General features: G+C 38.3%; 1 protein-coding gene and 1 pseudogene across 5 annotated transcripts in view; one reads left to right on the top strand and one right to left on the bottom strand.

The window, feature by feature from the left end:
- The first annotated feature begins 15,600 nt into the window (after window positions 1-15,600).
- ARHGAP44 (Rho GTPase activating protein 44) overlaps window positions 15,601-27,479 on the top strand; it is a 181,106-nt gene continuing 169,227 nt past the window's right edge. For 3 of the 5 annotated variants that reach the window (XM_036223806.1, XM_016158063.2, XM_016158065.2), the window contains exon 1: window positions 15,601-16,011. In XM_036223806.1, coding sequence (XP_036079699.1) covers window positions 15,959-16,011 — 53 coding nt within the window. In that variant the 5' untranslated portion in view covers window positions 15,601-15,958. The remainder of the gene's footprint in view (window positions 16,012-27,479) is intronic. The other 2 variants (XM_016158067.2, XM_016158064.2) reach the window with 1 other exon arrangement.
- LOC107517391 lies at window positions 26,068-27,267 on the bottom strand (annotated as a pseudogene).

Here is a 27,479-nt window from a genome sequence, read left to right as displayed (position 1 = left end):
GCCTGACTAAAAGATGTACAGAGACTTATAAAGATGGCCACATTGATGTTTCTTAATGCTCTTAGAGCCTGAAAATGACCACATGTGGTATTCTTAATACTCCTGGAAGACCCATGATGAAGCAGACCTGAAGATATTGCAGCAATTTTGAATGCTACTGCAGTCCCCTAAGTTCATACTTATCCAACAGAGTCATTTGTGCACAAAATTCATTTGTGCAAAGACTTCCATTAAATCAGTGTGCATTAGTAGTATCCCTGCTCCTAACAATGTTATTGATACAACACACATTCTGTTGGAAAGAAAGGGAAGGTAAAAGAAAAAGAGGGCAAGAAGGAAAGAACAAGGAAAAAAAGAAGGCAGGAAGGGAGGGAAGAAAAAAGGTCCTAATTTCCTGATCTATGAACCTCTCAGTTCAACTAAGACATTGCATGATGAAAAGTGAATCACAAATTTTTAGATACGAAGACACTCTTAATGCAACAATTATACCAGTAAATGAAGAAATCAAGAGAGTCTTCACCTGAATAGTCAAGGGTCTGGCAACTGAACGCCTTTGCCATTCAAAATATTTATTTTCAATCTGAAAAATGAATCAATAAAAACTATCCCAAGCATTTGAGACAGTACTTTTCAAAAATTATTTAAACTCTATCAGCTCTCCTAGAAGACAGATCCTCATCTGGCTAAAAACTCCTGCATCAAATTTACTTGATGTCTAATATGTACAAATGACACAAATTCTCAGATATCTTATATGAAGTTGACTCAGTACAGATAGTTCAGTTTTCAAGTAACTGGAGGAATTGTAGTTCCTATGAGCATGAACACTGGAAATATCCCAGTCCTCAAACCAAAAACTCTTTAGCTATGATTAAAAAGGGGTCTCCATTTTTCCAGAAGAAAGAGTGGAGGGGTCCCTTTTAGTTAAAGGCTATCACCCACACTAACATTCTTTTCCTGTCTCTTTATTCATGATCAAACAGCAGTAGTATATTGCATGAAGATCTTTCAATATCTCATACCACTTAAAACATTTATGAAAATTTTAGGGTTTTCATTTCCAGATACAGAACCCCCTTGAAAATCATGGTAGGGAGAAGGAAACATTTTTTCCCACCTACTAGCCTCAATATTTATAACAAGCTCTAGAGAAAAAAAGAACACTTATTGAAGGGAAGGGGTGTCCAAAATGAGCCTTCAATCTTCAGCAGAAAAGCTGAAGAGTGTGAAGGCAGCTTGGCCTACTCCTTGAGCTCTTGCTGCATTCCTCACAGTGGGAAGCTTGCAAATGCTAGCACCCTGTTAGCTATCAGATATGAGAGGACTTGGAGTGAAAAGAGCCTGGGATCTTGTTTTCCTATAAGTCTAGTATAAACCAGCATATGGTTCAGATGTCGAAATTACTAATGCTTTATTAAACAGATGATATTAATAAACACTCAGAGCCCAGAGTCTGGAACAAAATGATCTTATAGTTCTGAGGGCTGCTCAGGTTGTGTTAAGATGCTGGGTTTGATTTGAGAATCTACATTTTCAGAGGACCCTAACAAGATTGCGACTATGCATGAAAAAAATATTTTAAGACAGGAAGAGATCTGAGAAGAGTTTTGCTGTAATCTACGTGAGAAATTGTAATAGGATTCATTGTGTTCAATAACATACGAGTAAGTTCCTTTCTGATTCTAGGATTTGGCCATTTCCCTTATAGATTAATACAAACAAACTCCTGAGCGTCTCTTGTGCTCATTTGAACCACCTGCTGGTAACATAAGTTTCTTATAAATGGTTTAATGGCTCCTGAGTGTTTTGGGGGAAAGAGAGTATAACAATGGAAATCCTGCTTGCTATTCTAATGTTTTCCAAAGGAAGGGAACCCACACTGCTCTCTATAGTTCCTCTCCAATGCACCTGTAGTGAGAAAAGGGGGCAATGCCTTGCCGGGTGCTTGGAACCCTCTCTTGCTGAAACACGAGATGCTTTGTGAAGAAAAGACCAAGCATATGTTCTTTTTGGGGACCCTGTGTGGTGTTGTTTTCATGTTGGTCTCTTTTGCTTAACTATACATAACCAGAAAGAAATGTGGGTTACCAGGAAGAGAAAAGAAGCAATGGCTAAAATACCAAAGTTGGCATGTGTTCTTTTATAAAATATATATATTTTTAAATAAAATGTTTATTTTAAAAAGAGACGTAAACTTTTTTATTGACTATATAGCATACCAAGCACTGTGCCATGCCCTTTAAATGTGTCATTTCATTTTATCCTCGAAATGGTGCCATGCGATGGTACTATTATTATCTCTATTGTACATGTGAAGAAACTGAGGTTCAGAGAAGCAAGGTAAGTTGTTTAATGTTACACATCTAAAAAATGGCAGAGCCTGTATCAAACTTTGCTCATCTCCAAAGGCTCTGATCTTCAACACTGCACATCTTACCTACCCTTACCACTTGTCATACAGTTCCTTTTGTGGGAAAAAACAAAAACAAAAACAAAAACAAAAAACAGACTCTGAAGCTACATCTCTGTCTATTAAAATACATGCACACATGCAATTTAGCTAACCCATTGAATTGGGGTTCAAGATGACCCATAAGCTATGTATAAGCTCTGGAAGTATGGGCCCAGTTTTTTCTGCCTTTTTCTCCTAAATATATTCCTGTCATTTTCTCATCCATGATTATATAAATCACATGGAGGAACTAAGATATTGTAAAAAGAGCCCCAGAATGGGGGTCGCAAGCCCTGCTTTAGACCATAATTCATCTTGTTTCATGATATGGCTCTGTTTTTGCCTTATTTTATGGCGAACTCTCCTCATGTAAAAGCAAGAAGGTCACAGATTGCCAGCAGCCCCAGGTGTGCATCCTGCCAGATCAGCAATTTCAGCAAAAGCAGAGTTTTTCATTTCTGAGAGTCCTTAGAAATCTCTTAGTGGACTCTCAGTGGATGGGGACAGTCATGATCATTCCTGTTGCCATGAGAATGAGGTACAAATTTATTCACAGGGCCTGACTCTTCTGTTCTGCCCTGAGCCAGAGAACAGGATCATTTGAATCTCATGGATTGACAGCAGAGAAGGAAAGATTTTTCTACGGGAAAATTGGGGTGCCATTACCAAAAAAAGGGCTTGGATGCTGAAAAGACATAAACATAAGTAGATTTCTACTCTACAAACCCTACTTTCAAGTTTGTTATCTAGTGAAGGAGACAAACAAGTAAATAAAAAAATTACAACATAGCCTGATTGTAGGAATAAGTATATACAATGTGCTATAGAAAGGGCAGTTAATAGAATTATGAGTGGGGAGGACAGTCAAGAAGGACTCTCCAGATGAGGCCAATAAGTCAAGATATAAATGACATAGGAGTTAGCCAGGCAAAGGCCGAGGGAAAGAACGTTATAGCAGAGGGAACAGCTGTGCAAAGACCTGGAGATAAATGAAAATTTAACATGTTTAGGAGGATGTAAGAAGTTTAGGATGGCTTGAGATTAGACAAAGGTGGTATGGGGTGTTGATCGTTGATGGTAGAGATATGGGAAAGGTAAAAGAAGAATTTGGGAGCTGTGTCAATTGCTAGGGCTGCCATAACAAAGTACCACTGGGTAACTTAAATAATAAAAATTTATCAGGCTAGATGTCTAAAGTCAAGATGTTGTCAGGGTTGGTTCCTTCTGAGAGGTGTGAGAGAAGAGTCTGTTCCAAGCCACTCTCCTTGGCTTGTACATGGCCATCTTCATATTCACATGGCATCCTCCCTATATCTTCACATAGCCTTCCTGCTGGTATCCATATGTCTCTGTGTCTAAATTTCTTCTTTTTGTAAGGACATCAGTCTTATTAAATTAAGGCTCACCCTAATGACCTTATTTATCTTGATAACTTCTGTAAAGACCTTATTTCCAAATAAAATGACATTAAGGGATACTGGAAATTAGGACTTTAACACTTGAATTTGGAGGGGAAGGCCAAAATTCAACCTATAATAGAAAACAAGCAGAGGCCAGATCACAAAGGGCCTAATAAGACACATCGAGAAGTGTGAATTTATCTTTAAAACAGTAGGACATCACTGAACAGTTTTAAGCAAGAAAGTACTATGATAATATTTATATTTTAGAAAGATAACTCTGACTACACTATAGAAATTGGTTGGAGTAACAAGTTTTTTTGTTAATTAGTTGAATAAATCACTGGTGCCCCCCTTATTTTTAAACATGAACACTTATTCTTAGGCATGAACACATGATGAACAAACCCAGCATATCAGATTTAGTACATTAAGGTCGATGGGGTGGCGGTGGAGGTAAGAGCAAAAGTAGTGACTTAAGAACCTATGGCAATAAACCAGCCAAGAGGCAGATGATAACTCTAAGAAAGTGGTGATGGGAAGGTATATTTAAAGCACGTTAATAACAGGGGAAGTATAAAACTGGATCATTGGATGTGGATGGTGAAGGAGAAGGGGTGTCTAGTGTGTATGGGGCCTCAAGTGAAAAGCTTTCACTAGAGAGGTCCGGAACTCAGGGTGCCTTTGCATAGGGATTTAAATATGGGAGTAGTCAGCATACAGAACATAACTGAAATCATGGGAGGCCATGACCTACACAATGTGTGGAATGAAAGAGAAGAGGATCCTGAGGAATACCAATATTTGAGATATTGGCAAAGGAGAAGGAAAGGGAGTGGCTAGAAATCCAGAAGGAAAACCAGGAGAAGGTAGAAGCCCAGAAACTGAAGTGGAAGAAAATTTCAAGGAAAATGAAGTCTTTAATCATGTCTAATGCTTCTGTGTTCCATTACAGTGTGGACTGGAGAGTGTTGTTTGATTTAATAATAAGGAGGTGGTTGGTAATCAAGGGGAGAGCATTTTGGGTGCAGCGGCAAAGCCGGGTGGGTGTAGACTGAGGAATTAAAAGGAAGTGAGGAAGTGGAGACAGTGGTATGGCAATGCAGGGAAAAAGACACATAAGGCCACTGCAGAGAGTCCAAAATTTACAGGACTGATTTTCGAGAGGAGAGATATTTGAGCTAATATTAAAGTTAATGAGAATTAGGTAGTATACGAAAGAAAAAAGTGGTAAAGAATGCTAATCCAGTTGATTTGCTTTTGGGAAGGAAAAAGAACGATCTGTTGTGATAAGAGAGAAAGAGGACAGTGGATAGAGATGTGGATGTATTAACAGGTGCAGTGGTAAGACATTGAGGCAGTTCTCATATGGTGAATTCCATTTGATACTTGAAATGAGAGAGAGAGATAATGTTCATCTATTGGGAAGACGGAGAATGGGACATAAGTTTTAATAAAAACGGAGAAAGTTTGAATTAAGAGCAGTAGAAAATAGAAGCGAGAATTTAGGAAACAGAAAGACACCTAGGCAGGGTTGGAAAACTTGGCTAGAGATCATCCCTTCTGCAGAATGGTGGGACTTTCCATTAACAACATCAATAGCCCAGCTGTGGAAGCAGAGAAGGTAAAGAGGTGAGTAGAGCCAAATTTAGGATGCTGAAGGAAGAGGTATGAAAATAGAAATACAGCAAACTAGTAATTGAGAATACAACTAAAGAGGAGGTAAAATGGTGAACTCTGTGGTATACGATGCATTGTTCTAGGGAAACAAGTGAAGATTGGAGACAGAAAGTGGTGGAATCAAGAAACTAGAAGTGGACCTAGAATTGATTCAATGTTCTATTAGTCAGGATTCTCCAGAGAAACAGAACCAATAGCATATATGTATATACAGAGTAGAAACAGAGATAGAGATGTGTAGGTATAGAGATCTCTCTATATGTATTTCTTTCTGTAGAGATACCTCTATAAATATAAAAATGCAGATATAGTCTCTATCAGAAGTCCCCAATCTTTTTGACACAAGGGACCAGTGCTCCTATGAGAATCTAATGCCTGATGATCTGAGGTAGAGCTGAAGTGTTGATGCTAACACTGGGGAGCAGCTGCAAATACAGATGAAGCTTCGCTCACTCACCACTCACCTTTGCTCACTCACCACTCACCTTCTGTTGTGCGGCCTGGTTCCTAACAGGCCATGGACTGGCACTGGTCCATGGCTTGGGGGTGGAAAACACCTGGTTTATAGAGATACCTCTATAGATATATAGATATATGGAGTCTACATAGATTGAGGTATAAAGATTTATTGTGAGGATTGGTTCATGCAATTATGGAGGCTAAGATATACCACAATATGCTGTCTGCAAGCTGGAGAACCAGGAAAGCCAGCTGTGTAATTCAGTCTAAGTCTGAAGGCCTGAGAAACAAGAGAGCCAATGATGTCAATTCTGAAGTCTGCAGGCTACAGAACCAGGGGCTCCAATGTTCATTCCAGCTCAAGGGCAGAATTCACCTTCACCTTTTTGTTCTATTCAGACCCTGAGTGGGTTGGCTGATGCCCACTCACATTTGTGAGGGTGGATCTTTACTCAATCTACTGATTAAAATGTAATCTCTTTCAAAAACACTCTCATAGATATACCCAGAAAAAATGTTTTACCAGCTATGTGGGCATCCCTTAGCTCGGTCAAACTGACACATAAAAATTAAACATTACAAATATTACTAACAATGATATCATAATAATAATATAAACGACTATCCATATTTACTGCTTAATAGAGCTGAATAGTGGTCCCTGCTGGGAATGGTTCAAATTGAAAACCTTGATTCCCCATAAGCCTACAATGATAGGAAGTTTACTTTATCACTTCAAAGCCCGTATCATCCCCAAATAACAAAGAATGCCCTTGTGTCTCATAATGGAAAGAAGGATCTACTATTCCTGTGAAACTGGAATACAAATATATATTCTCTGAGACTCGAGAACCCTCTATCAGCTAAGATGGGTTACTTTGAGATGAGCCTAGTTGCCTCCTAGATTCCAGGCCTAGAACCGGTGTCATAGCTGCTGATAGTGAAGTGAAGTCCAGGGACTTTCTACTTGTTACTTCTACCAGCCCAAAGTGTTCCTCGGGAGGTGTGGTCTCACTCCCTTGGTATCATGCCCAGGCAAGGGACCTCTTGGCCCAAGTCATCCTGGATTCCTCTGTGGTAGGGAGATGCTTTTCTTCAACTAATATGGCCCTCTAGAATGGCATGTCGAATCCTATGCTCTTGCTGCTCTCCCAAGCTCAGGGAGGAGTTTGAGCTCTCTGTGTTTCTGCTGCACATCAAAGTGGCAAGTGTTCACACCGCCACTTCCTCAGGAGAACAGGACCGGCAAGGACAGGGTCCAGCGGTGGGGGGGGAGTGGACCATATAATTTATTATCATCTAGATTAGAACATTTTTTGTTCAGGATATATGTTAAATCCAAAAGGAGGCCAGGACAACAGGCATATCCAGGACTGTCCCAGGACAATCAAGACTATTGTGGTCACCCGAAGGGCCTAGAGCCACCACTAACTTTTATTTACCCCCAATTGTTCAGTTGACATAGGTCAAGAGCCAGGCCACTGGTTCTCTCTTTTTTCTAGCATCCATCTCTCCCCTGCACTGATACCCACTATCCTGACTTCTTTTACCATTGATTTATTTTATGTAAATTAAATCTTGTAATATGTATGTACTCTTCTGAATCTGGATTTTTCTGCTCAGCCTTCTTTGTGAGATTCATCCATGTTTCTACTCATTGTTGGGTGCAGCAGTAATGCATCCATTGTCCATGCCGTACAATATTCTGTTGAATATCGCCATTTATTTATCCACTCTACCATTGATGGGCATTTTAATTGTTTCCAATTTTTTGCATATTAAAAATTATTGTTGATATAAGTATTCGAGCAATGTCTTTTGTTGCAAAAGTTGTTCAGTCATGGTGTATGCATACTGCTAAGCCTTAGCTGATAACACAAAAGTTTTCCCACGGAAACGTAGTATTCTTTATATATTCTGGAATTGAGTCCTTTGATGGTTATATGTATTATACATAACTTCTCCCACTCTAAGAATTGCTTCATTCTCTTAATAGCGTCACCTGATAAATCAAAGTCTTTAATTGTTACGTAGTTCAATTTCTCGGTGTTAAGAGTTCTCGGTATTATTTTAAGAAATCATTGTCTACTCCAAAGTCATTTAGAAAATTTTCTCTGTTCTTTAATTTTCATTTCTTTTGAAAAGAATTTGTTTTAGTAATACCTTTTAAGAGACTGGGTGGCTAATTAATAAGTCTTTCTAGTCATTATATATTTTAAAATGACTTACTTTTGCCTTTGTTTGTGAATGGTAGGCCAGAAGTAAACTTTTTGAATTTCGCTTGAGTGACAACCTATTTTCTTTGGAGCTCTGAAAATGTGGCTCCAAAGTTTATTGGCACTGAGTACGAAGTAGGAGGTCACTGTATATATGTATATGTGCACATATAACTTACATATGCTTGGGGGTTGTATTTTTTTAATTAAGATATAATCGACATATAAATAACAATATATTAGTTTCAGGTATACGATATAATTACTAGATATTTGAATATATTGTGAAATGATCATCACAATAAATCTAATTAGCATCCAACACCATACATAAAATTTTTTTTCTTGTGCTTGGAATTTTTATGATCTACTGTCTTAGCTACTTTCCAACATACAATACAGGACCTATCTATCTTGAAATTCAGAAGTTTTACCAAGATATGTCTAGGGTTTTCCCCTACACATACCCTGTAATAATATTTTCTGGCACTTGGTAAATTATTTTAATTTTGAATTGGAACTTTCTTCAGCTCTGTGAGATGTTTTCTTAGAATTTTTATGACTATTTCTTCATCTGTTTTAAAAATTATATTACATATTTTTGAATCTTCTGAAAAAGATTCTGTGTATCTTTTTCTTTTTTCATTTCACTGAATTACCTCTATTTTCCCTCTAAATTTTAGGAGCATTCTTCCAGCCCATCTTCTAACACACCAATTCCATTTTGGACAGTGCTAGATTTGATATTTCCTGCTTCTATTGAGTTTCATTAGTTTGGAAGTCATGTGTCTCTTATCCAAGAACTCTTGTTTAATATGGCTCTCTTTCATGGGAACCAGCTCCTGTCATATTAAAGCAATGTTCTCTCAGTTCTTACGAAGAATACAAATTAGACTTTAAAAATATATTTCCCTTTTCCTACTTAACTTTTCACCAAAGGCCATTTTTCTGATTTCTCAGATTAGTCTCTCTATTTTATAGAGGCAGTACCCTGTAATAGAAGCACAGGCATTCGAACTAGAAAAACCTGGGTTTGAATCCCAGCTGTGACAGTTGAATGGGTAGTACTTAAACCCCTGAGTTTTGATTTATTTGATGAAGATAATAAAATCCTCATCCCTGAGTTATTTTGTTAAATAAGTATTAAGCAAGATAATGTATTTTGAAATACTTTGGCAGTACTTAGTTATATAGTTTTATCATCATCATCATCATCATCATCATCGTCATCATCATATCATCTTGACTAGTATATTAAACTACTGTTTGTTCGTTCTCACATAGCAAGATCTACTACTCTCACATAGACAGTAGTCCAGATTTGGTGGCTGAGGTCATGGGGGAGGTGATCTATCAGTGATAACGTAGGTCTCTATTTACTTTCCCCCAGAAAGTTACCACACACAATATTTTCTACTTGGCTAGTGCTCCCCTGACTCAAATCATCTACAGCATGTTCTGCCAATATTGTGAGTGGGACCTTTCTCTAATTTCGTGAGTGACATAGAATTTCTCTATTACATTTGATGAGTTATTTCAAAATGATATTGGAGGAAGAAATGAGTGAAACTATTAATTTTAGTTAACATTTGGTTCTAAAAGTTGAATTTAAATTTTAGTATAAGTAAAAAGAATTAACCCATAAAAGGTTTAGGTGAAAACACTTGAATATTTCTATCCTTTAGGGATAGCATAGGCTGTCTAAACATTAAACCAAAGGCATGAAACATAAAAGAAAAAAAATGATAGATTTGAGTACATTAAAAATGTAAAATTCATGGAAGACAAAAATCAACATTAGAGATTTTAAAAAGGAAAGGCCAAACCAGAGGGGAAAAAAATGCCCTAAGATACTACGGCATTAATATAATATAACTAAAAAGGTTTTAAAAATTGATAAGAAGATATGAAAACCCATAAGATAAAAATGTGCTGGGGACATGTACAAGAAAGCAATGAACTGGAGAAGACATACTAACAACTATGAAATATGGGGAAATGTTTAATGTGATTTTAAAAAATACAAATTAAAACAGCACTATAATGCTATTTCTCACCTATTTCTCTGGCAGGATTATTGAAAGTGCTAGTCTGCAGTGTAGGTCAGGGGATGAGGAAAATAAAATATTTTTGCATGGCAGGTAGACCTGCAAAATACTTAGAAGACAATTTGACAATACATCAAAAAGCTTGAAAACATGACACACTTTGATGCAGCAATTCTAATTATTTAATGTTGATCTTAAGGAAATAAGTATATGTACACAGTTTTAGCAACAAACATGTTAATTACAGAGATATTTAGAATCACAGAAGATAGGAAAGAACATATCTACCTAACAATAGCATGATCCCATTTTTGAAATATGTTTATAAATTCACAATGGTATCTTAGATACTAAGAGTATATATAGTTTTCGCTTTTAATTTATCTGAATTACTTATTCTTCAATAAATACCATTAAAATGTATGTACATCTATACATAAACACACATACTATTAGATTTTATTCACTAACATTTTATTAGTGAATTATTTTATTAATAATTTTAGTATCTACTCTCGTGATACTGGTTTGCTGTTTTCATGTTTGTGCTGTCATTATCAGGTTTGATAACAGGGTTAGGCCAATTTTATGAGATGAATTGGGTTGCTTTCGTTTTATTTCTATGCCCTGGAACACTAAATAGCAAATGTTCCTAGAAGCTTTGAAAGAACTCCCTGTAAAACCATCTACTTTGGGGAGTGTTGCCCTGTGACTTTTCCAATTTCTTCACTGTTCTTGGTCTACTCATGTTTGCTACCTGTTTTTGAAACATGGATAGCAATTTTCATTTTGCTTCCTAGTGAAAAAGAGCTTATTTTAAAATAAGTAAACATAAAATTAAAAATGTATTCTCTCCTAATTTTTTGCATCTGTGATTAAATCCTTTTTGTCATTCCTCAAGTTGTATTTCAGATTTTCTTCTTTTTCCCTTTCATTAGGTCCATTCATTTAATCTATCTTTTAAAATAACCAATCCTAAAATGAATTTATCAATAATTACTCCTTTAATTTATGCTGTGGTATGTATCAGCCTTGGTCCACAAGTGTTTGTGCTGAAGTCCAAGGTGAGAGACAAGTAGCCACCCTGAGGAAATTTTTTTTCTGGCAAAGGCAGAAGTACAAGAGGAAAAGAGGAAAACGTATAAAGCCTCTTAGCACACAGCATAAAGGTGGCACATGTCATTTCCACCCATGTGCCATTGGCCAAAGCAGTCACATAGTCAAGTCCAAAGTTATTAGGTAGGGACATATATTCTACCCAAGATGAGACCATGATAAAAGTATAGATCCAGGGATAGCTGGAAAATTAGAGTTGGTAATGCCCAAAGATGAGAACATCTACCATTCTGTTTAAAAAATACCTTGAACTAAGAGACATGCTTTAATGGTGTAAGTTTATGTAATAGTGTAGCATTGAATGTTATATTTGACATATTAAATACCTGAAGGCATGGGAATATCTAAACCAACAGCAATCTATTGAGCAAATAGACTAGTCAATTTATTGATTCCCTGAAACTTATGACTTTGTGATCTTATACTATAATCCCCTTTATAGTAAGCAAAGAAAGAGCAGCCTGGAGAGGTCAAGTAAAATGACCGGCCATAAGTATACTGAGCTTGTCAGCTGTTTAGTTTTCTCCCTTGTACTGGAACCTGCATTCTGAATTCTGTTCTATAGACTAGCGTGGTCCAAAAGAACTTCCCGTGATGAGCGAGATGTTCGATTTCCACTAATATGGTAGTCACTATCCTCATGTGGTTATTGGGTATTTCAAATGTGGTTAGTGTAATTGAAGAACTGAATTTCTAATTTTATTTAACTTAACTTAAAATTAAAATTAACCAAATGTCTCAAGGACTCCTGAGTTGGACAGAGCAGCTCTAGCAAATGCTTGGACTCAGGATGAAGATGCTAAAATCAATCTAACTCAGGGGCTCCTAAGTGGACTATCACATTTCAAAGGAAATATCTCAGACAACTAGTACAACATTGTTGAAGGAAGTGAGAAGCCTATATTTTGTGAAAGCAAGCCATGTGGCCAAATCTAAGGTCAATAGGTCAACACTTAGGAGGTATAATCCTCCCATAGGTCAAAGTCTGGTATATAAGAAATGTTACTTGAAAATAAAATAACAAAATAAAATAAAATAAAATAATTTTCTCTTTATCCCCCTTCTCCATCTTCCTCAAATGCACTTACTTTTAATTTTAAATCTATTCTTCTGATGGCAGAAATTAAATGTCAAGTAATTTAGGACTTTTTTATTCTACATCTTGGCCATTGCTGCCTTCTTGTCATCTTCAATCCCAACAGCTTTCATATCCAGCTCTTTCAGGTACTTCTGTATAGCCTCATAGCACATACACATGCAAATCATTTGCGCGTGGCTTGATGCAGGGAAGTCTGGGGCCACCACAAGACTGTGGTATAGGCACTTCAGGTACTCCATGTAGATATCTTTAATGCTCGTATGTTTTAGAAGGCAGAGGATCTCTGGGAACTTTGCCACTCCTAGCCTTCACTGAGAATGGATGTGTAGATCCTCCATTGTCCTCAGATCCTCCCAAAATATATATTTGCCTTCAACCTGCCTGCCTCCAACCAACATTTGGACTACAGGAGGTTTTGAGTTACAAGCCAACTTCTCGGAGATATCCGCTATAGTAGTCAGCTTAGATTCAATTATGCTGGAGTAACAAAAAATCCCCAAAGCTCTGACATATAACAACAAGGCTATATTTTTCGCGCTGTTTGGATGGCCATGACTCTGTTCCATAGCAGCTCTGTTCCAAAGGGCTCATTGCTGGTGCTATGGTAAGTGAAGAAAGGGGGTAGGATCACAAAAATGACTCTTAGAACTTCTTCTTGAAAGTGGCATAAATCACACCATTGATCTTGACCTCAGTGGGAAGACGAGCTAGGCAGTGAAATTTTTGAACAATAATAAAATCTGCACGTTTATCATCTACATTTCCTCTCCCTCTCTCTCACTCCACTTTCTTCTTATCATCTTCAACACCCTACAGCCTGTGGATTTTTTATCATGAATAGGCAGGATAATATATTCTTTATATTCTACTATTTATGGCAAAGACTATTAAGGTTCCAAAGCCCACATTCTTGAAACTCAAACTCTTTCTTTAAAAATTCTGTTCTCTCACATGTGTTTCTGAAGCCTGCTTTGAAAGATAAAAAGAGTAGACTTGACACCCCTTTCTCTTTTTTTCTGCGCTGTCATCCCTTCCCTGGGGTAGGAAGCAGAGAAAGCTGCTTCTTGAATGGAGGAAATGCGTGGGAAGTATGTGAAGAAGCCATTGCTTAATAAAATATTATTGGACCATGCTCTAGTAGGGTAGGCTGTAATTTGTGGAGAAGCAGAAATTTCCCTTTTAGAACTGAAATATCTTAAGATTGAAGGCAGAAGCTGCTATGATATTGGAACTGTCTTCCAGAGTCCTCTAGGACTAAGTGCTATCCAATAGAACTTTCTGAGATGATAGGAAAAACTATATCTATACTGTTCTGGACAGCAGCCTCTATACACATGTGGCTAGTAAGCATTTAAAATGTGTCTAGGATGACTGAGAAACCAAAATTTTAATTTTATTTTACTTTAATTAATTTAATTTTCAATAGCCACATGTGGTTGGTGACTACTTTATTGGACAGCGCAGTTCTATACTTTATCAGAGATAGTGTTGCTAAAACTCATACAGTGCCTTTAATGTCTCTCTTTCTCTCTCTCTCTCTGTATATATATATATATATATATATATATATATATATATATATTTCTATCTCTATCTCTATCTATCTATATCTATATAAGCAACTCTGTGCCTTGGATTTTTAAAAAATCTCAAAATGGAAATAATTTCAGTTCATATAAAAATTATATTTGGTAGCTGAAGGAAACTGGACTTTGGGTGGTGAACACACAATAGAATATACAGACGTCAAATGATAATGTACACCTGAAAATTATAGGATTTTATTAACCAATGTTACCCCAAAAAACTTAATTAAAAAAAAATTATATTGACATTTAGGCATAGCACAGTTAGTTAAAAACAAATAATGCCTTCGTTTATTAATTGGCTAGAGTTCCATGACCTAATAAGTAGAGGCTAAATCCACAATTAATTAAAGATTTCATGTTCATTCAGCCAAGACATGCCTCAAACCATCTTTTGTTCAGCTGGCCAGCAGGATACTTACAGCCATATTTAGGACATCTTGCAACTATAATCAACATATGCAAAATATCCCATTTCAAAAAAGTTCTTTCATTTATTGGATTAGAAATTCTATTGTAGAAATAGCATTTTTCTCTATTACACTAACTATAATCATATTTGTAGTAAATGAATATAACATAATGTACTATGTAGACATTTGTTACTTGATTATTGATAATTTAACAAATAGTTCTCTATCTTAGCTATCTATTGGGGAGTATTATTTCTCTATTAAAATTGAGGCATAGACAAGCTTTGCTTTTTTTCTTAAGGTTATATAATTGGTATTTGGAATTCTAATATATGAACTCATATCTGTTTGATCCGAAACCCCTAGCACCCAACAGTACTGCTCATACTTGATAGATGATAAAACCTATCTTTAGTCACCTGTCTTTTCCTAAGGACTGAATCTGCAGAAAGTTACAATCCTTTTTCAAAGAGCCAATTGATATCCATGAGATACTGTTGTGCAGGACACTCCAGGCCTGCTACAGCTGATGCCCCTTGCTCTCCTGGGGTGGAAGGGACATGCAATTAGCTATGAGACTGGAATCTAAGTCATTCAAGAAATTTGTCCCAGTCAAATTAGGCCAATGTATGCAATGCTGCTATCATTATATCCTTCTAGATTAACTTCTGGTTACCTATTGGGTTTGGTGAAAATTAAGACTCAGACTTCCGGGATGCATGCTATACTTGGTTTAAAATCTGTCCATCAACCCCTGTACTCCAAGCTTAACTCTGCACCTTAACATAAATCAAGTGACCTTATGCAATTTCATGAGTACCTTCTAGTATAAATCTTCCTTCTGTGAATCCGAAACAGCAATGCCTCTTGTTCACTTATAAATACAACGAAAGACAGATAAATGCTCATTTTATTGGCTATTGTATTCTTGGTTCCATTTTGTTATTTTTAAAGCAGAAAACATTTCCCTTCCTAGAATGCTAAAGTTCAAAGGCCTTGGCGACGCTGCTTTCTCCCACCACTGCACCCATTGTACTTGCAAAGTTTGGACAGAGGAAAGGTGGGCGCCGGGGCTCGAAACTACAAGTCCCAGAATGCACAGCTTCCTGCGCACAGGCGCAGCGGGGACCACCCGGCCGGCGGGCCAGCCAGCCTGCGGAGACTCCCGGGTCTCCGCGCGGGACTGGGGCTGGGGGCGGACAGTCGGGGCGGACCTGGCCGGCGCCGAAGGCGACCCTGGGCGTTATTATGAAGTCGCTGCGGAGCGCGTGAGGAGGATGCGGCAGCAAGCGCCTCGGCGGGAGGAGGAATAGGCGGTGGTGCCCTCGAGAGGGAAACGCGCGCGGGCCAGAAGGCTCCTGGAGGCACCGCAGTACCGCCGCCGTCGCTGCGGGAGGCTCCGCACGAGAGCCATGTAACCCTGCGGCGGGCTCCGGGCTGCTCCGTCCTTCCCCAACTCCCGGGCTAGCGCGGTAGCGGGGCCAAGATGAAGAAGCAGTTCAATCGCATGCGCCAGCTGGCCAACCAGACGGTGGGCAGGTAGGTCACCCGCTGGCAGCCGCGGGCCAGTGCGCGCCTGCGAGGCTGCATTCGCCGGGGCGTGCAGGTGATAGAACCCGCCCGGCCTCCTGTCCTCCTTCCTTTCCTCCCCGCCGTCGCTTTCCCTGCGCTGGCTGCCCCCCTCGGGGCGTCGCTCGCAGGCGCGACCCCTCCTCTATGAACTTCCTAGATACTGGAGCCCTTCTCATGCTCTGTCTGCTGTTACCGGGCTCTGGTTGCCAAGCGCAAAGTGTGACGCATCCTTTACCTGCGTCCCCAGCTGCCCCTTCACCTCGTCCTCTCCGCCTTTCTTTCCCTGGGACTCCCTTCTCCCTTTGCCAGCATAGCTTCCTGGAAACAGGTGTTTGCTCTGATTGTGCTGAAGGCAACCGAACCGCAGTCGCTCTTAGAAGAGTCCTCCCGTGTGCCGAGTTCAGGGCTTCTCAGGGGTCCAGGGCAAGTGTTGGGCCTGGTCGGCTTGGCAGAGCTGAATCTCCCTCCTACTGTGTTTGTTTTCTGGGACTGTGCCTGTGCGGGGTTCTGAATCTCTTTCCTGGCTGGGTTTGTTAAGGCGTTAGGTGGTGGGGGAGAGGATCTGAAGGGGTGGGGGTTATGGGGGCAGGGAAGGTGCTGGTGGAATGGCGCTGCTGTGGCTGCTGTCGGCTTGGTCCTAAGATTGTTTTCAGTGGAGAGAGGCTGCAGAAAGGCCCAATTCCTCAGGAAGATGAGATAAGCAGAGGATCACAGCCAGGTAGGGGAAGAGGACACAACCCCCACAGTCAGAATGAGCTAGGCCCTAGGAAGCTGCAAGACTCGGCCCACTGTCATCACCGTGAAAATGGGCTACATCTGGGCTAGTGTCTCCAGGAGAGGCTTTGCGGCTTGCCAACATCTATTAATGTTACATAAGGATTCCGGTGGGTCTCTTCCAAAGCTAGACATGCTCTGAACACAGGATTCTTAGGTAGAGGGGATTTTTCATGGAATTTCTGCCCCTGAAGAAAGATTTCCATTGCTGCTGTGGCGAAGGAATTCAGGTGTGCAGTTCTAAAGCCAGTGGAAAGCAGAGAACCTAGTCTTAGGTGCAATTCAAGTGCAAGCTCAACACCTCTAGAGCTCTCCACTAGCTTTACTAAGAAACTAAATACCTTTCTTGGGTGGGAAGTGGAGCCTGAACAGGCATCTGGTTGAGTGGGGGTGGGGACATCCCTAGGGAAATAGGGGACACTGAACTACCATGTAAGCATACTGCCCTAATTACAGTGGGCATTTGAGGGCAGGGCACGCTGTGGTCTTATGCTTCCAGGGACTCCAGATGGCTTCCAAATAACGATGTCTAAAATTGACTTGGATTCATTTTCCTTTCCCGAACACATGTGCTGTAACATGAGGGAGAATTTATGAATAGCAGAGTCAGATTAGCCCAGGTTTCTGGCATGGTCTTGTCACAGATATAGCCTTATGTGGGCTGTCTTTTGATATATTGGATGCTGAAATATTGTTTTTCTTTATTGGTTATTTAGCAGGTGACAGTCGAGCCTACCTGTATTAATGTCTTCACTTATGCATCGCTCTGCAAGCTGGCATCAGTCATCAAATTAGACCAACCAAGAGATCAGTAGGCTCCTGACTATAGACTTGGATGGCTAGTCCCTCTTGGTCTTGGGGTTTCAGTTCAGTGCTCGGATCTAAATGTTAAAATGTGTTTATGCTTCCTCCCTGTCCCCCTGAAACACAACTCTTTGTCCTTTTTCATGACTTGTTTAGAAGTGGTAAGATTTGTGACTCTTGGCATAAAACCTTATTTTTCACTGTTATCTGTGGAGGGAATGAGAAAGGGAGAGGGGAAATTGGGTTTCAGAAAGTGGTCTTATTTAAGAGCACATTCTTGGACATTCAAACAGCTGGTCACCTGGACATTCAAACAACAGGTACTTTCTACTTGCTTTGGAACTCTGATGAACGCTGGCTTGCGGATGAATTCTGTCTCTTAATTAGATGACATCTATTGTGTCATGGGCCAGGTAAAGTGAGGGCTAGTTCACTATTGTGTATCACTCATATACATGCATTTTAATGAAATTCAGAGTGACCCTTCTAAAGCAAAGATCAGTTCATGTTACTTTGCTGGTTAAAAGCCTCCAATGGCATCTTATTTACACATAGTATCCCAAATCTTACCATTGGCCTACAAGACCATACCTGACTTGATCCCTCTTTGTCTTTCCATACTCATTCTGTTCCACCTGCTTCTCATTCGTTCACTATTCTCCAGCCACAGTGGCCTTCCCTGCCCGAAGCACACCAAGCTCATTTCCATCTGGGGCTTTATTCTTGCTGTTTCCCCACTTTCTCTGTCTAGCTGAGGTTATGCTCTTTCCATATGCCTCATCCTTATCACTTAGGTCTTAGCTCAAGGGTCTTTGAGAGACTATCCCTTCCCTATTCACTCTCTAGTCCATTGTCCTGTTAATTTTTGTCATATCACTTACCATTCTTTGAAATACCCTTGTTTTTCATTTTTTGTTTTCTTGTCTGTTTATCCCCAATAGAATGTATTGAGCACTGTTGTATGCTCAGTATATATAGCACAGTGCCTTATAGACAGCTGGTGCTCAAGACATGTTTATTTTCAAGATTAAAATAATTTACTGTAGAGTCCACGTGGCATAAAAGTGGCAGCATTTACTTTAATTGAGAATGTAGTGAGGCATGATCCTAGTGTTTCTTCTTCTTTTCTGAATCAGTAGAAGCAACAGGATTGGAAGTTTGTAATTTAGGTGTGGAATTGGTAGATCACTTTATGGATTTGCTTTTGCATGTCATTGGATTCTTATCCTTGTGTGTCTTTGAAGTTAGGACTTTCCTCTCTTGGAGGGAAGACAGAGAGATGGGTTTCAGAGTTTTTTTGTGCTCATAGCTCCTCTTCCAGCTCGCCTTCTACAAGTTGCAGGTTCTGGAGTTCTGCATATAAAACTGCTTGGGACAGGTTCCAGTCACTTTAACATGAGAATTGCTGTGCTTGAATGTACTCCATAGGATTACTAGTATTTTCCCTTGGAGTGCTCACAGTGAGTAGAAAGGGTGTCAGCAACTTTGAAAAGAGTTAATAAAACCCATTGCATTTAACTGGGAACGTTGTATCTCCTCCTTGGTCTGCTTCTCAAGTCTTTGCACACGTTCCTTCTTCGAACTTTCCGCTCTCTGTTCGTTTACTTTATTTCATCCCTGGGGAAGCATTCCCTGGCTCTTCAAGACTGGACCACCGTGTGCCTAATGATTCAGAGCAGCATACACCTTCAAAAGGGACAGATCTGGTCGTTCCTTATTGACTAAAGGATCTTGAGCTTAACTCTCTGCACATCTATTTCCTCATCTGCAGAATGGGAATAAAAAAGATTGCACCGTATTAATTTGGTAATTGTGGAAATACTGATATGAGATAACCCCTGAAAAGTGCTTCACACAGTGCTCATCACTGGGAAAGAATAAATAATAGCTACAAGTATCTTTGGGCAAATGTTGTAACTGTTATGGGGTTAAATGCACTATGGCATGCACCGGTCAGTCAATCAGTCAGTCAGTCTTTAATGGATACTTACTATGTGCCAGGCACTGTTCTGGTTTAGGGAATATTGCAGTGCAGAGTAAGCGATTTCAAAAGTTCTTTTAGAATCTGTATTCTAAAGGCACGCTATAGTTATATTGTAATTTTTATCCTTATTATTTATATTTTCCACTAGACTTTAAGCTCCTTGTGGTCAGGGTTAACTGCCCTGACGCCTGACATATAGCAGGTTCTCTGAAATTCTTGGGCAACTGAATGAATGAGTGAGCAAAAGATCCATATATCATAGATAGGGAAGTGGTTCACAGTAGTTCAAAGATGGGAGAAGATCCTGACACTGTGCCTCTTTCATTCAAGATGGGATTGGGGCTTCAGAGATGTGAAGCACAGCTGTACCACTAGGCTTTGGAAGGACAGAGCAAGATTTAAGATAGGAATTAGTTCATGCCTGATTTATGATGCCTTTTTTTTTTTTTTTTTTTACTTCCAGAGAATCTTTTGATTGCTGGGGCGAGAAGCACTCTGAAAGGCATTGAGTAGTTTTCTTGGAAGTGGCATTTGGTTTGTGTTGGGTGGACTAAAGCCCTGTGCTGGAATTTAGAGACCTTCTAAGTGAAAGAGAAAATGGAAGTAAAATCAGCACCTTGATCTGGTGAGGAGGATATTTTTTTCAGTCTACACAAAGGAGGTCACAGTAGCCCTCATCGCAGAGGGCTATTATGAGGTTAAAGGGAACCTGGCTTACACCAAGTGCTCAACTAATGATTAATGAAGTTCATTGTCATTTTCTTCTTCTGCTTGCCCATTGAATCCAAAAATGTTGGCTGCCTAAGTTGCAAGGGCTTCCTAGAAACTGATTCCAACAGCCATTGCCCAATGAAGGCTGTAAATGGGCTCTGTGCTCTTGTGCAAAAATGGGTACTATTCAGAGTGCCTGAGAGTAGACAAGGAGCTATAGAAGTGTGAGAGGGGGAGCAGGGCTGGTTGGGTTGGATTATTTGGTTTTAGAGGCTACATATTGGAGGATAGAAGACAAAATTTTGTCTAGAGTCTATTTTCCATTTCCAGATTTCTCAGCATGCAACAGCGAGTAGGCTTGGTTTCCAGTGCATAGCTTGGCTGGGTATCATTGCTGCTTTGTAGCTTTCAGGATGCAACTACAGGGTCCAGGTGTTGGCCAGTAGGACCGAGATAGATGCTGAGGATACAGCAGCCTCTAGGAGTGCTGGTACTGCAGGCATTTTTGCTCAGGTCGAAGCAGCTGAAGTCAGTGAGGATCTTTTCCTTAAAGTTTCTCTGAGACCCTACTCTGCCCATCAGCAGGCCTCTTAAGAGCCAAGACCTAGTCTGTAGGATATTAGGGAAAAGTCAGAACCAAGTCCACGTTAGTCATCAGACTGCTTCATTCCCACCTGTCTCCCTGACTATGCGTTGAACCTATCAGACTAACATAGGCCCTGCCATGTCTTCCTGTTAACCCAGCAGTACTGGGCAGACCCAAGCCTATCCCCCAAGGAGCACTATGAACATTTATTAGGTCTCAGAGTGAAGTTTTTTTGTTTGTTTGTTTTTTTTTTTTTTGTATTAGAGTTGTATGGAAGCTATGTCTTGCCACCTGCTGTGGTATATATATGTGAGAGATAACAGAATGTACTCACCAACTGATGAATGGACTAGCAAATCTGGAGAGAATATTTTTTGCTCCTATTTTCTAAGCTCCTTCCTCTGCAGATCTGCCATCTTTCAGCCTTCTGCTGGGCTGTACTCAGTAGTGAGCCTGAGGCTGCCTGGATTTCCTGCAGAATTCTGTTATCCCAGACCTGCAAGTCATTGTGAGGGAGCCATTCTCTCCAACAGCAATTAATGAGTTTCCCTCCCACTTTGCCTCCACCAAAGAAATTTATCAGTATTGATTAGTATTTTTTTATGGTTGGTGATAAGGCCATTTTTTTTTTCCCTGTAGAAAAAGTGAATCAGTAACCATGTGAGTAAAACAGTAATTTAATTTATGGTTGTACTATTTAGAGGAGATTAGTAAGCATCTCTTTTATTAATAATCAAGAACAGGTTATTTCAAATGCTATATTGATTACAACAGCAAATAATGCTTTTTTTTTTAAAATGTATTATTTGCTTCAGTTCTGTGTGGAGTTAGTTATAGGTCAGACAGAAGGTAAGAGGAGAGAGCAGGATTTAGTTCAGGCTCTCCTGCTGGATGCAGAGAATCTGAGTAAGCTGGCACCTGGAACCCCACTGCCTTTGGGAAGTGCGTGCCTGTCTAGCAATTTAAAACTATCCTTTCTGTCCAGAAAGCAGATGTTTTTGCTTTCGTTTTCCAACTTTAGAGTTTATTTTTAGGATAAATGTTTATTTTCCCACAGAATTCAATTTACTTTTTTTAACTTTCTTTTTGGTTACATAAGTGGTATTTGTTTATTGTAGAAAAGTTATAAACTTATGGATAGACAAAAAGGAAAAAAATCACTAATAATCTCATTACTTAGAGACTACAGTTCATATTTCGGATATAGTCTTCTAAGTTTTTATTAGATGTCAGTATGTTATTTGAAAAGAAATAGAGACCATGCCATGTACAATATTTCACAGCATGCTTTTTTTCCTTCACATTATATCTTGAATCAACCCCATGTCAAAAGCTGTGCCCCTATAGCATAATTGTTCAAGACCATGTAATATTCCATTATAGTCACTACTTACCTTTTGCTAATCATGTAGCAAATATTTCTCACTGGTTTGCTTATCTAGAATGAAGTTTTAGAAGTGGACTTGCTAGGTTAAAGAGTATTTGAGTTTTTAAGACTGTGCGAGCATATATTATATATATATATATAAAAAACACGTGTTTTCCATCCTCAGTAGAATTTCTTCTCCCTAACCCTATGAGCAACTAATCTTACAACTTCATTAATCACATGAATGAAAACAAAAACTTCTTCTTTCTCTTTTAATTTCTAGTGTGATTGAGCATTCTTAATGTTTATCAGACATTTGTTGCCTCTTCTAAATTGCCTGCATATGTTTTGGTCCCACTTTTTAAAGTAACGTTTATAACTGTTTTCTTATTGATTTTTAGGGAATTTTTAATAAGCATACATGTGCTTTGTTACATGCCACATATGACTTCCTGTAGTTTTTTTGCCTTTTTTGTTTTTTGCCTTTAATAAAATTTTGTGATCTTTTAATTTATGGTTTGCACTTAAATGTTATTCTTAGGAACATTGTTCCAAGCCCAAGATTACATAAATATTCATACATTTTCATTAACATTTATATAATTTCATTTTACCATCAAATCTTTATCAGTCATTCATTTTGGTATGGTATAAATTGTCACATTTAGAGTTTTTTTAAGTCAAACAGTTACCCTACTATCAAATTGAATAATGTAATCCATACCTGCTATATTGAAATGTCATTATCACATATTAAATTTCAACTACTTGTTAAAACGTTTCATCTGCTTTGTATGTATATCTAGGATTTCTGGTTTGTTCTCTTGAACTGTCTGTCAGTTCTGGCAGGAATTTTAGATGGGCTCAGCTGCTCAGGTAAGCAGCAGTGGATTGGTGTGTCCCATGCTTTGGGTGGGAGTTGGATGGAGTCAATCTGGGCCCCTTATCCCGGCTTCATCCAGGGCAACTCTTTATCTTGGCAGTTAGAAATCATCAGATTTGCCTAAGGATCTTGCTGTGCCTTACTTACAGCTAATCTACAGATTGCTCCCTTGTCAAAGAGAGTTGATTAAGTTTTCTTGGCTATTCTTATTTATTTATTCTTCTTCAGCATTTTTGAAAATACAAATATTAACATGGGGGAAATAGACACTTTTACAACATTGAGTATAATGAGAATTATTCCCACCTGGCAATAGGGTATGTTTACTCAAGTCTGTTTATGATCCTATAAACTAGTTTTTGTCCATTTAGGTCCTGCATAATTTTGTTTTTAGGTAATTTGTCACTGTGATTACTGTAGCCTTAATGATTGGAATCTTTTGTTAAATTATATTTTCTTTTTGTTGCTGGACTATAAAAAAGTTATTGACTTTCATATAACTATCTTAACTACCTTCATAAACTGTCTCATTACTTTTAAATACTTTTTAAAGAGTTGAGTGTATTGGATTTTCTAGGTAGACAATCACATTTTCTGCAAATAATAATTTTGCTGCTTCTTCTCCAGTATTTGTAATTATTTTTTCTAATTGCATTGTCTATGACTTGTAGAACCATGTTAAAATATGTGGCAGTATGTGGGCATCCGTGTCTCCTACTATCCTCCATGGAAACACATAATAATTTGAGAGATATTGATTTTTAATCATGTTACATATTGCATAATTTTATTATTTTACTTTGAGTTTTTTTAGCATCAAAGCTACATTTGACTAACTATATTATCATAGTCTTTAAAGATAATCATGTTTTTTCTCCACTTATTAATAATTCAATAATTTATGCCATAAATAGTTATTCAATACTTAATATGTTCCAGGCAGTGTTTTCTGTGCTAAGGATACATCAGTGATGGAATTCCTCTGCATGAGGAGCTTATGTTTTAGGTTCTTGAACCTCAATAGATTTTATAATATTGAGCTCTCCTTGTTTTCCTGTAATCAATCAGTCTTACGTGAGTATTTTTGTTTTATTCTGCTAGATTTAATTTACTGGTGTTTTATTTAGGATTTTGGCATTTAGTATTCATCAATGAGAGCATCTAATTTTTTTCTTTTGTTATACCTGTCAAGTTTTGATAACAGTGTAAAATTAATTGTCCATTCCCTACATTTTTTATGCAATGGTGAGATAAGGAATTACTAGTTCTTCGAAGATTGAAAACTACTTTTCCAGGACTTTATTTGGAAGTGGTTTTGACAGTTTTCCCAATTTATTAATGGTTCCTAGACTATATTTGCTATAATTTTCTGAGTCATTTAACACTTTATAAAAAAATATTCATTGTATTATGATTTTAAAATTTAATAGAATCTATTTTTTAGTATGTAGTTGTGTTTTCTTTACATCCTAATTGGCATTTCTTTCTCTTTTTATACCATAACTAGCTTTGCCAGAAGGTTTTCTTCTCCACATTTTGTAGAATCAGCTTTTAGGGTTTTTTCTTTCTTTTTTTTTTTCCAAAAATTTATTTATTAGCTCCTTTTATTTCTTTTAACTTCTTTATTAAGTTGGTTGCATAAAATATATACATTCGCATATTGACAATACTTGTCATGAACAAAATCAACACAAATAAAGCAATAGTAGGAGATGCTTCACATATAAAAACGATCATGTGGTAAAAATAGGAAGTCCGGCCCTGTGCAACAAAAACATTAGGAAGCAAAATCTGAATAAGCCCTATATTCAGAATATTTCTAAATGTGTGTGCAAAAACAGTACACCCATAATATAGCTAACTCAGTCTCCTTGTTTACGATGCATAATTCCTTAATCATTCATTTGTGAAATAAGAATGAACATTAAGAAACATAAAATCTAAATCTCATTTATTTTTACATCAGTGCTAAACTCAAAATAGCAATGTCATGAATCTAAGTGTTAAATGTTTCAAAAGGAAAAGGCAATCTTAATTTTTTTTAGCCTTATGAATAGGGTCTGCAAAAAAAAAGTAGATTATTTTACTCTCTTGCAAGAAGACTAGATCTCAGCTTGCACTTAAGTGGCATTAGCAACAAAGGACGGCAAACAAATGTCACTAAGAGTAATGCCTGAACATATCAAAATATCTAGTTGAATCATGTTCTTTCTACTTATACAGCCAAGTCTATTAAACAGTTAGCATAATGAAAGCTTAAATCTCATGAGACAGAATTACTAAATTAACTATATGTCTATTAGAAATTTTTAATCCCAGTTCCCCAGGTTTAGCACACTTATTAAGTATTCTAGGTCATTTAGAAAAACAGAAATAAAACATATACCTAATACCTAGTCTTTGCAATTAAAAAGTTTTCATAACATATAAACAATGTTCAGACGTAAATTCTGAACTAAATATGTTTTTTTCTAAATAAAATTTATGTTATCAAAGCTTTCTTAAACAGACAGATATATGACCTGTACAAACTTACAGTTGTGTATATTTCAAATAGAGATTTTCTTCCTATTATGATGTGACAATACAACTCTTTCCTGAGTGAAGATATATGTTAAGGCTTAAGGTGTAAACACTTTGGAAAACAAACAACTTAGTGAAGAAATTACTATTTATTTAAAAATGTGTTTCATAATAGGCCCCTGAATTTTCAAATTTACATGTGAGAATACATTGACATCTTAAATTTCTAGGAAAGGCACCAACTTTATGTTAAAAAGCAGCCAAATTTTAAGCCCACTAATTTGATGAAAAAGCCATTACTTTTATTAGAAACAAATAATCCTTTTCAAGATGTTGGCAACAGGTCATAGTTTAGATGTATATTTTATACATCGTATTTCTCCTTTAAATTATATTCGGGTAGGAGGTGGAATTCCTCCTAGGCTCTGGGAAGCAGAAGTTTTTGATGGACTATGTAAGCCGGTCTCCTTGTACAACAAATCTTTCATTTCCTCCCTAAGTATCATATTCAGAGAGCCAAAGATCACAGACTTTTAGGGATCCCATAGTAGTCACAGAGCCAAAAGAACACATCACTCCTTGATGATTACAAGATGCAAGTTCCTGGACAATATTGTGACCAGTAGCTATTCCAGTATCTGCAAGAACATTTAGCCCAGGCTGAAATGTTCACCAACCACAAGAAAGTGGCAACAGGAGTGACAATGAAGTCAACCAGGGTAAGTTTTCAACTGTCTGAGTACAGGTTTGTGTAACCAACATAGAGCAGAAGAGCAGCAATGCAGTACAGGAAGACAAAGGTTGCAAGTAAGAGAATTGCGCAGAAGAGTAATCTCTGATAAGAACATGACTTTTCCAACTTATATCACACACATTTACATCTGGAAGTGCCTCAAACAATGCTTGATTCAACTTGAATAGACAACCAGAAGTAGCTGTAATTGTTTTATTGTTAGGAACTTTAGAACAACTCACTAGAATTTCTGTTTTGCCCTTAAAACTTCCACAGGTGGCAAAAGAGAAGGTAGAAGCAATCCACCTGATAAAGCCCCAGTGGCTCCTTGAACAGGTTGAGGTTGAGTTGGAGGGAGGACGTGCTCTGAGGTATAGAAGGAAGAGACAGTCAGTATAGCAGGGCAAAGAAGGAGGGGGACCAATGAGGCAGAGAAGCCCAGCGGGCAGGTGAGGAAGGGCGGGCTGGCAAGGGGAGCTCTTTCTCATTAGCTCTTGATCAGTGTATTTTTCTATTTGTAGTCACTTCTGCTTTTTAAATTTTTAAATAAGAAAAATTAATTCCTCTAGATTTCCTTGGGCTTGTTTTATTCTTTTCCTAGTCTTTAGTCTTTCATGATGTATTAGGATAGGTTAGTCTCTGCAGTGGTAACATATGAACTTGAACCTCAGTGGCTTAACATAAGTAAAAGTTTATTTTAAGCTCCTATGAAATGTAATGTGAATCAGGGGACTCCCAAGGACAGTGCTCCTCCATGGATTTACCTGTATCCACCCTGCCACCCCTGCTCCCTTCCCATTCTCAATATGTGGCTTTCAGTTACGGATAAGGTGAAGAGAGGATGTAGAGATGGCATATTGGCTTTTAAATGCCTGGGGTGGGAATTTTACAAATGTCACCTCTATTTATATTTCATTGGCTAGAAATAGTCACAGAGCTTCCCTGGATATGACTGGAGAAGGGGAGGGGGAGCCTCTGCCAGTTGCCAAACTAGGAATGTTACCTCTCCCTTCCCCAATGCCTGTCTTGGAAAGCATTCTTGCACTCCTGCTCACTGCAGTTCCCTCT

The sequence above is a fragment of the Rousettus aegyptiacus genome, unplaced genomic scaffold (genome assembly GCF_014176215.1).
Source record: "Rousettus aegyptiacus isolate mRouAeg1 unplaced genomic scaffold, mRouAeg1.p scaffold_m13_p_6, whole genome shotgun sequence".
Classification (NCBI taxonomy): Eukaryota; Metazoa; Chordata; class Mammalia; order Chiroptera; family Pteropodidae; genus Rousettus; species Rousettus aegyptiacus.
This window is presented reverse-complemented; position numbering and strand designations above follow the sequence as displayed.